General features: G+C 57.2%; 1 protein-coding gene across 1 annotated transcript in view; it reads left to right on the forward strand.

Annotated features, from left to right (window-relative positions):
* rpusd4 (RNA pseudouridine synthase D4) overlaps positions 1-8,456 on the forward strand; it is a gene marked incomplete at its 5' end in the record, with an annotated part of 32,425 nt that extends 23,969 nt beyond the window's left edge. Inside the window, 3 exons of the mRNA XM_067981778.1 lie at positions 647-797; positions 6,775-6,872; positions 8,062-8,456. Coding sequence (XP_067837879.1) covers positions 647-797; positions 6,775-6,872; positions 8,062-8,259 — 447 coding nt within the window. The remainder of the gene's footprint in view (positions 1-646; positions 798-6,774; positions 6,873-8,061) is intronic.
* Positions 8,457-10,888: the final 2,432 nt, after the last annotated feature.

Raw genomic sequence — 10,888 nt, forward strand, 5'->3', positions numbered from 1 at the left:
TGTCCCATCAAACACTCCCAGGGCAGGTACAGGGTTCGATACAGAGTAAAGCTCCCTCTACACTGTCCCATCAAACACTCCCAGGGCAGGTACAGGGTTAGAGACAGAGTAAAGCTCCCTCTACACTGTCCCATCAAACACTCCCAGGGCAGGTACAGGGTCAGATACAGAGTAAAGCTCCCTCGACACTGTCCCATCAAACACTCCCAGGGCAGGTACAGGGTCAGATACAGAGTAAAGCTCCCTCTACACTGTCCCATCAAACACTCCCAGGGCAGGTACAGGGTTAGATACAGAGTAAAGCTCCCTCGACACTGTCCCATCAAACACTCCCAGGGCAGTTACAGGGTTAGATACAGAGTAAAGCTCCCTCTACACTGTCCCGTCAAACACTCCCAGGGCAGGTACAGGGTTAGATACAGAGTAAAGCTCCCTCTACACTGTCCCATCAAACACTCCCAGGGCAGGTACAGGGTTAGATACAGAGTAAAGCTCCCTCTACACTGTCCCATCAAACACTCCCAGGGCAGGTACAGGGTCAGATACAGAGTAAAGCTCCCTCTACACTGTCCCATCAAACACTCCCAGGGCAGGTACAGGGTCAGATACAGAGTAAAGCTCCTCTCTCTCTCTCCCTCTCTCACAGATGGCCTTATCTCCTCTGTTCCGTGTTGGAGATGTGGAGGGGACGATGGTGAAAGTCCGTCAGGACAGGGCTGCTCACAGTGCGGTGACACAGTACAGAGTTCTGGAAAGTTCCAGCTCCTCTGCTTTGGTGGAGCTTCAACCCATCACAGGTAGGAATGGGCCAGCTCTGGGAATCAGGTCCCAGGAGTCCATTCAGACTCCCACACACGCACAGTGATAGAATCATCGAAAGGTTACAGGTCAGGAAGAGGCCATTCGGCCCATCGAGTTCGCTCCAGCTTTATGCACAAGCAATCCAGCCAGTCCCACTCCCCCGGCCTATCCCTGTCGCCCTGTATGTTTTTTCCTTTCAAGTACTTATCCAGTTCCCTTTTGAAGGCCATGATTGAATCTGCCTCCACCACCCCCTCGGGCAGTGCATTCCAGATCCTCACCACTCGCTGGGGAAAAAAGTTTCTCCTCATCTCACCTTGGGTTCTTTTGCCAATCACCTTAAATCTATGTCATCGAAACATAGAAAATAGGAGCAAGAGTTGGCCATTAGGCCCTTCGGGTCTGCTCCGCCACTCAAAATGATCATGGCTGATCGTCTAACTCAGTGCCCTGTTCCCGCTTTTTCCCCACATCCCTTGATCCCTTTAGCATTTAGATATATATCTATCTCCTTCTTGAATACATCGAATGACTCGTCCTCCACTGCCTTCTGTGGTAGAGAATTCCCCAGGTTCACCACCCTCTGAGTGAAGAAATTTCTCCTCATCTCGGTTCTAAATGGCATACCCCGTATCCTGAGACTGTGACCCCTGGTTCTGGACTCCCCCAGCCATCAGGAACATCCTCCCTGCATCTCGTCTGTCTCGTCCTGTTAGAATTTTATATGTTTCGATGAGATCACCTCTCATTCTTCTAAACTCGAGTGAATTTTGGCCTAGTCGACCCAATCTCTCCTCACACACCAGTCCTGCCATCCCAGGAATCAGTCTGGTAAACTTTCATTGCATTCCCCCCATGGCAAGGACATCCTTCCTCAGATAAGGAGTCCAAAACTGCACACAATACTCCAGATGTGGTCTCACCAAGGCCCTGTATAACTGCAGTAAGACATCCCTGCTCCTGGACTCAAATCCTCTTGCAATGAAGGCCAATGTCCTCCAGTTCTTGACCCTTCCACCAATGGGAAGGGTGTCTTGATTATACATAATTTTGAACACCTCAATCAAATCTCCTCTCAACCTTCTCTGTTCCATGGAGAACAACCCCAGCTTCTCCAGTCTATCCACGTAACTAAAGTCCCTCATCCCTGGAATCAGTCTAGAAAATCTCTTCTGCACCCTCCCTAAAGTGCGGTGCCCAGAACTGGACACAATACTCCAGTTGTGGTCGAACCAGTGTTCTATAAAGGTTCATCATGACTTCCTTGCTTTTGTACTCTCTGCCTCTATTTATAAAGCCCAGGATCCCGTCTGCTTTTTTAACCGCTTTCTCAACCTGCCCTGCCATCTTTTAGATCTGGGATTCTGAAACCAGTCGCTCATTCAGACTCTCTCTCACACAACAACTCCTTGCATTTATATAGCGCCTTTAACTTAGTAAAACGTCCCCAAGACGCTTCACAGGAGCGTATTCAAACAGAATCTGACCCCGAGCCACATGAGGAGATATTCAGACAGGTGACCAAAAGCTCGGTCAAAGAGAGAGGTTTTCAGGAACGTCTTAAAGGAGGAGAGAGAGGCAGCTGCAGGCATGGCCGCCAATGATGGAGCGATGGGAATCGGGGATGCGCAAGAGGCCAGAATTTGACGAGCGCAGAGATACCGGGTACGGTAGCATAGTGGTTATGTTACTGGACTAGTAATCCAGTAGGCCTGGACTAATAATCCAGAGTCATGAGTTCAAATCCCGCCAAGGCAGGTGGGGAATTTAAATTCAATTAATTAAATTCAATTAATTAAATAAAATCTGGAATTAAAATACTAGTATCAGTAATGGAGGCCATGAAACTACCGGATTGTCGTAAAAACCCATCTGGTTCACTAATGTCCTTCAGGGAAGGAAACCTGCCGTCCTTACCCGGTCTGGCCTATATGTGACTCCAGACCCACAGCAATGTGGTTGATTCTTAATTGCCCTCTGAAATGGCCCAGCAAGCCACTCAGTTGTAAAATCTCGCTACGAAAAGTCACAATAGGAATAAAACCGGACGGACCACCCGGCATTGGACCACTAGGCACCGGACACGACAACGGCAAAACACCAAGCCCAGTCGACCCTGCAAGGTCCTCCTTACTAACATCTGGGGACTTGTGCCAAAATTGGGAGAGCTGTCCCACAGACTAGTCAAGCAACAGCCTGACACAGCCATACTCACAGAATCATACCTTTCAGCCAACGTCCCAGGCTCTTCCATCACCATCCCTGGGTATGTCCTGTCCCACCGGCAGGACAGACCCACCAGAGGTGGCGGTACAGTGATATACAGTCAGGAGGGAGTGGCCCTGGGAGTCCTCAACATTGACTCTGGACCCCATGAAATCTCATGGCATCAGGTCAAACATGGGCAAGGAAACCTCCTGCTGATTACCACCTACCGTCCTCCTTCAGCTGATGAATCAGTCCTCCTCCATGTTGAACACCACTTGGAGGAAGCACTGAGGGTAGCAAGGGCACAGAATGTACTCTGGGTGGGGGACTTCAATGTCCATCACCAAGAGTGGCTCGGTAGCACCACTACTGACCGAGCTGGCCGAGTCCTGAAGGACATAGCCGCTAGACTGGGCCTGCGGCAGGTGGTGAGCGAACCAACACGAGGGAAAAACTTACTTGACCTCGTCCTCACCAATCTCCCTGTCGCAAAATCATCTGTCCATGACAGTATTGGTAGGAGTGACCACCGCACAGTCCTCGTGGAGATGAAATCCCGTCTTCACACTGAGGACACCATCCAACGTGTTGTGTGGCACTACCACCGTGCTAAATGGGATAGATTCAGAACAGATCTAGCAGCTCAAAAGTGGGCATCCATGAGGCGCTGTGGGCCATCAGCAGCAGCAGAATTGTATTCCAGCACAATCTGTAACCTCATGGCCCGGCATATTCCTCACTCTACCATTACCAACAAGCCAGGGGATCAACCCTGGTTCAATGAGGAGTTTAGAAGAGCATGCCAGGAGCAGCACCAGGCGTACCTAAAAATGAGATGCCAACCTGGTGAAGCTACAACACAGGACTACATGCATGTTAAACAGCGGAAGCAACATGCTATAGACAGAGCTAAGCGATTCCACAACCAACGGATCAGATCAAAGCTCTGCAGTCCTGCCACATCCAGTCGTGAATGGTGGTGGACAATTAAACAACTAACTGGAGGAGGAGGCTCTGCAAACATCCCCATCCTCAATGATGGCGGAGTCCAGCACTTGAGTGCAAAAGACAAGGCTGAAGCGTTTGCAACCATCTTCAGCCAGAGGTGCCGAGTGGATAATCCATCTCAGCCTCCTCCCGATATCCCCACCATCACGGAAGCCAGTCTTCAGCCAATTCGATTCACTCCACGTGATATCAAGAAACGGCTGAGTGCACTGGATACAGCAAAGGCTATGGGCCCCGACAACATCCCAGCTGTAGTGCTGAAGACTTGTGCTCCAGAACTAGCTGCACCTCTAGCCAAGCTGTTCCAGTACAGCTACAACACTGGCATCTACCCGACAATGTGGAAAATTGCCCAGGTATGTCCTGTCCACAAAAAGCAGGACAAATCCAATCTGGCCCATTACCGCCCCATCAGTCTACTCTCAATCATCATCAAAGTGATGGAAGGTGTCGTCGACAGTGCTATCAAGCGGCACTTACTCACCAATAACCTGCTCACCGATGCTCAGTTTGGGTTCCGCCAGGACCACTCGGCTCCAGACCTCATTACAGCCTTGGTCCAAACATGGACAAAAGAGCTGAATTCCAGAGGTGAGGTGAGAGTGACTGCCCTTGACATCAAGGCAGCATTTGACCGAGTGTGGCACCAAGGAGCCCTAGTAAAATTGAAGACAATGGGAATCAGGGGAAAAACTCTCCAGTGGCTGGAGTCATACCAAGCACAAAGGAAGATTGTAGTGGTTGTTGGAGGCCAATCATCTCAGCCCCAGGGCATTGCTGCAGGAGTTCCTCAGGGCAGTGTCCTAGGCCCAACCATCTTCAGCTGCTTCATCAATGACCTTCCCTCCATCATAAGGTCAGAAATGGGGATGTTCGCTGATGACTGCACAGTGTTCAGTTCCATTCGCAACCCCTCAGATAATGAAGCAGTCCGAGCCCGCATGCAGCAAGACCTGGACAACATCCAGGCTTGGGCTCATAAGTGGCAAGTAACATTCGCGCCAGATAAGTGCCAGGCAATGACCATCTCCAACAAGAGAGAGTCTAACCACCTCCCCTTGACATTCAACGGCATTACCATCGCCGAATCCCCCACCGTCAACATCCTGGGGGTCACCATTGACCAGAAACTTAACTGGACCAGCCATATAAATACTGTGGCTACGAGAGCAGGTCAGAGGCTGGGTATTCTGCGGCGAGTGACTCACCTCCTGACTCCCCAAAGCCTTTCCACCATCTACAAGGCACAAGTCAGGAGTGTGATGGAATACTCTCCACTTGCCTGGATGAGTGCAGCTCCAACAACACTCAAGAAGCTCGACACCATCCAGGACAAAGCAGCCCGCTTGATTGGCACACCATCCACCACCCTAAACATTCACTCCCTTCACCACCGGCGCACTGTGGCTGCAGTGTGTACCATCCACAGGATGCACTGCAGCAACTCGCCAAGGCTTCTTCGACAGCACCTCCCAAACCCACGACCTCTACCAACTAGAAGGACAAGGGCAGCAGGCACATGGGAACAACACCACCTGCACGTTCCCCTCCGAGTCACACACCATCCCGACTTGGAAATATATCGGCCGTTCCTTCATCGTCACTGGGTCAAAATCCTGGAACTCCCTTCCTAACAGCACTGTGGGAGAACCGTCACCACACGGACTGCAGCGGTTCAAGAAGGCGGCTCACCACCACCTTCTCAAGGGGCAATTAGGGATGGGCAATAAATGCCGGCCTCGCCAGCGACGCCCACATCCCGTGAACGAATAAAAAAAAAACAGATAGGGAGGGGACGAGGGCCATGGAGAGATTTGAACACGAGGATGAGAATTTTAATATCGAGGCGTTCCCGGACCGGGAGCCAATGTCGGTCCAGCGAGCACAGCGGGGTGATGGGTGAACGGGACTGGGTGCGAGTTAGGATACGGGGGGCAGCGGGAGTTTTAGATGAGCTGATGGTGACGGAGGGTGGGAGGCCGGGCCAGGCGAACATTGGAATAGTCTCGGAGTCTGGAGGTAACAAAGGAATGGATGAGGGTTTCAGCAGCAGATGGGCTGAGGCGGGGGCGGAGATGTTCTGGAGGTGGAAGTCGGCTGACTTGGTGACGAATATGGGGCCGGGAGCTGATCGACCTTCTGTGCTTCGTCCAGTCCTGATCACTTGGGGGAGTCACTCCGGGATTGGGGGAGGGGGCAGGAGGAGAAGGGAGTCATCCTTCTCGACCTGTCTGTTTGATACGGTTGACCACACCATCCTCCTCCATCGCCTCTCCTCCATCGTCCAGCTGGGTGGGACTGCGTTCGCCTGGTCCCAACTATAACCTCTCCGGTCATAGCCAGAGAACCACCCGCACTGGCCTCTCGTCCCTCTCCCGCACCGTTACCTGTGGAGTACCCCGAGGATCTATCCTTGGCCCCCTCCCGTTTCTCATCGACCTGCCGCACCTCGGCAACATCGTCCGAAAACACGCCGTCAGATTCCACGTGTACGCTGACAACACCCGTCTCTACCTCACTGCCACCTCTCTCGACCCCCTCCACCGTCCCTCATTTGTCACACTGCTTGCCCGACAGTATTGGAGGAGCAGAAATTTCCTCCAGTGAGATATTGGGAAGACCGTTGTCTTCGGTCCCTGACACAAACTTGATTTGTAACGGAGAGGGTGACTCGTAATTTGAGGTTTAAGTGGGCCTTTCGTGCTGTGAGTGGCTGTGACCGTGTGATTTGTGACTCTCTCTCTCTCTCTCTCTCAGGGGTGAAGCACCAGGTGCGGGTGCACCTCGCGTTGGGACTTGGCTGCCCGATTCTCGGAGACCACAAGTACTCGAACTGGAGCAGCCTGCAGCCACAGGTAAGGCCGGGGGAGAGAGGGATGGATGGGGTGGGGAGGGTGTACAGGGGAACAGAGGGGAGGGAGGGAGGGAATGGGAGGGTGTATGGAGAGAGAGGGAAGGACGGGGGAACGGAGGGGAGGGAGGGAATGGGAGGGTGTATGGAGAGAGAGGGAAGGACGGGGGAACGGAGGGGAGGGATGGGAGGGCGTATGGGGGAACGTAGAGGGGAGGGAGGGAGGGAATGGGAGGGTGTATGGGGAGAGAGGGAAGGACGGGGGAACTGAGAGGAGAGGGATGGAGGGTGTATGGGGAGAGAGGGGGAAGGATGGGGGAATGGAGAGGGGAGGGAGGGGAGGGTGTATGGGGGGAGAGAGGGGGAAGGACGGGGGAATGGAGAGGGGAGGGAGGGGAGGGTGTATGGGGAGAGGGGGAAGGACGGGGGAACGGAGAGGGGAGGGAGGGGAGGGTGTATGGGGGGAGAGAGGGGGAAGGACGGAGGAATGGAGAGGGGAGGGAGGGGAGGGTGTATGGGGAGAGAGGGGGGAAGGACGGGGGAACGGAGAGGGGAGGGAGGGGAGGGTGTATGGGGAGAGAGGGGGAAGGACGGAGGAATGGAGAGGGGAGGGAGGGGAGGGTGTATGGGGAGAGAGGGGGAAGGACGGAGGAATGGAGAGGGGAGGGAGGGGAGGGTGTATGGGGAGAGAGGGGGAAGGACGGAGGAATGGAGAGGGGAGGGAGGGGAGGGTGTATGGGGAGAGAGGGGGAAGGACGGAGGAATGGAGAGGGGAGGGAGGGGAGGGTGTATGGGGAGAGAGGGGGAAGGACGGGGGAATGGAGAGGGGAGGGAGGGGAGGGTGTATGGGGGGAGAGAGGGGGAAGGACGGGGGAACGGAGAGGGGAGGGAGGGGAGGGTGTATGGGGAGAGAGGGGGAAGGACGGGGGAACGGAGAGGGGAGGGAGGGGAGGGTGTATGGGGGGAGAGGGGGAAGGACAGGGGAACGGAGAGGGGAGGGTGTATGGGGAGAGAGGGGGAAGGACGGGGGAACGGAGAGGGGAGGGAGGGGAGGGTGTATGGGGGGGAGAGGGGGAAGGACGGGGGAACGGAGAGGGGAGGGAGGGGAGGGTGTATGGGGAGGGAGGTAATGACGGGTTGTGTCGTTGTGTTCCTAATCTCTCTCTCTCTCTCTCTCTCTCCCTCTATTGAAGCGATTGCCAGAGGGGGTCCTCAGACGGCTGGGATTGACTCAGCCCAAATCCCGCCACCTCCCCCTTCACCTCCACGCCCGCCAGCTGACCCTCCCGGGGCCCGGGGAGGGGGCCGAGCTCCACCTGGTCTGCAGACCCCCCCGATTCTTCCTCCGTTCCCTCAAGAGCTTGAAGATCGAGGTACCGGAGGAGCCCTGACCCCCGGGGTGTGACAGGATGGGGACCGTTGTTTGTATTGAGTCTCTCCCGCCGGACGGGACGGGGGTGGGGAGTGATGGACGATGACCCTTCCCCCTCAGCCCCCGATTGATCACATCACCCTGCGAGCTCTCCTCTCTGCCCCTCCATCTTTTGTTGCGAGCGGCGGGGTAAATAAAGGAGTGAGAATGGCAGAAGTGGGGTTGTGTGGTTTTCAGGACCTGGAATCTCTTCGGGACGCGAGTGTGAAAGTTACCGGAAGACTCCCAGAGTCGATGGAGGCGAGATGATGATATCGGGGCACTCGACTGGAGTCCACAGTCGGTCTCACTCTCTCTTTCAGTCAGAAGGTCGTGGGTTCGAGCCCCACACACTCCCAGAGACTCGAGAACCATAATCCAGCCCGACTCTCCCAGTATCAGTGCTGAGGGAGCGCCGCACTGTCGGAGGGTCAGTACTGAGGGAGCGCCGCACTGTCGGAGGGTCAGTACTGAGGGAGCGCCGCACTGTCGGAGGGTCAGTACTGAGGGAGCGCCGCACTGTCGGAGGGTCAGTACTGAGGGAGCGCCGCACTGTCGGAGGGTCAGTGCTGAGGGAGCGCTGCACTGTCGGAGGGTCAGTGCTGAGGGAGCGCCGCACTGTCGGAGGGTCAGTGCTGAGGGAGCGCTGCACTGTCGGAGGGTCAGTACTGACGGAGCGCTGCACTGTCGGAGGGTCAGTGCCGAGGGAGCGCTGCACTGTCGGAGGGTCAGTACCGAGGGAACGCTGCACTGTCGGAGGGTCAGTACTGAGGGGGCGCTGCACTGTCGGAGGTTCAGTGCCGAGGGAGCCCTGCACTGTCGGAGGGTCAGTACTGAGGGAGCGCCGCACTGTCGGAGGGTCGGTACTGAGGGAGCGCCGCACTGTCGGAGGGTCAGTACTGAGGGAGCGCCGCACTGTCGGAGGGTCAGTGCTGAGGGAGCGCTGCACTGTCGGAGGGTCAGTGCTGAGGGAGCGCCGCACTGTCGGAGGGTCAGTGCTGAGGGAGCGCTGCACTGTCGGAGGGTCAGTACTGACGGAGCGCTGCACTGTCGGAGGGTCAGTGCCGAGGGAGCGCTGCACTGTCGGAGGGTCAGTACCGAGGGAACGCTGCACTGTCGGAGGGTCAGTACTGAGGGAGCGCCGCACTGTCGGAGGTTCAGTGCCGAGGGAGCCCTGCACTGTCGGAGGGTCAGTACTGAGGGAGCGCCGCACTGTCGGAGGGTCGGTACTGAGGGAGCGCCGCACTGTCGGAGGGTCAGTCCTTGAGGGAGCGCCGCACTGTCGGAGGGTCGGTACTGAGGGAGCGCCGCACTGTCGGAGGGTCGGTACTGAGGGGGCGCTGCACTGTCGGAGGTTCAGTGCTGAGGGAGCCCTGCACTGTCGGAGGGTCAGTACCGAGGGAGCGCCGCACTGTCGGAGGGTCAGTGCCGAGGGAGCCCTGCACTGTCGGAGGGTCAGTGCCGAGGGAGCGCCGCACTGTCGGAGGGTCAGTCCTTGAGGGAGCGCCGCACTGTCGGAGGGTCGGTACTGAGGGAGCGCCGCACTGTCGGAGGGTCAGTACTGAGGGAGCACCGCACTGTCGGAGGGTCGGTACTGAGGGAGCGCCGCACTGTCAGAGGGTCGGTACTGAGGGAGCGCCGCACTGTCGGAGGGTCGGTACTGAGGGAGCGCCGCACTGTCGGAGGGTCGGTACTGAGGGAGCGCCGCACTGTCGGAGGGTCGGTACTGAGGGAGCGCCGCACTGTCGGAGGGTCAGTACTGAGGGAGCACCGCACTGTCGGAGGGTCGGTACTGAGGGAGCGCCGCACTGTCGGAGGGTCGGTACTGAGGGAGCGCCGCACTGTCGGAGGGTCGGTACTGAGGGAGCGCCGCACTGTCGGAGGGTCGGTACTGAGGGAGCGCGCGCACTGTCGGAGGGTCGGTACTGAGGGAGCGCCGCACTGTCGGAGGGTCGGTACTGAGGGAGCGCCGCACTGTCGGAGGGTCGGTACTGAGGGAGCGCCGCACTGTCGGAGGGTCGGTGCTGAGGGAGCGCCGCACTGTCGGAGGGTCGGTACTGAGGGAGCGCCGCACTGTCGGAGGGTCAGTGCGGAGGGAGCGCCGCACTGTCGGAGGGTCAGTGCCGAGGGAGCGCCGCACTGTCGGAGGGTCAGTGCCGAGGGAGCGCCGCACTGTCGGAGGGTCAGTGCCGAGGGAGCGCCGCACTGTCGGAGGGTCAGTACCGAGGGAACGCTGCACTGTCGGAGGGTCAGTACTGAGGGGGCGCTGCACTGTCGGAGGTTCAGTGCCGAGGGAGCCCTGCACTGTCGGAGGGTCAGTACTGAGGAGCGCCGCACTGTCGGATGGTCAGTGCCGAGGGAGCCCTGCACTGTCGGAGGGTCAGTGCCGAGGGAGCGCCGCACTGTCGGAGGGTCAGTCCTTGAGGGAGCGCCGCACTGTCGGAGGGTCGGTACTGAGGGGCCGCTGCACTGTCGGAGGGTCAGTACCGAGGGAGCGCTGCACTGTCGGAGGGTCAGTACTGAGGGAGCCCTGCACTGTCGGAGGGTCAGTACCGAGGGAGCGCCGCACTGTCGGAGGGTCAGTACCGAGGGAGCGCTGCACTGTCGCA

The sequence above is a fragment of the Heptranchias perlo genome, unplaced genomic scaffold (genome assembly GCF_035084215.1).
Source record: "Heptranchias perlo isolate sHepPer1 unplaced genomic scaffold, sHepPer1.hap1 HAP1_SCAFFOLD_913, whole genome shotgun sequence".
Taxonomy (NCBI): domain Eukaryota; kingdom Metazoa; phylum Chordata; class Chondrichthyes; order Hexanchiformes; family Hexanchidae; genus Heptranchias; species Heptranchias perlo.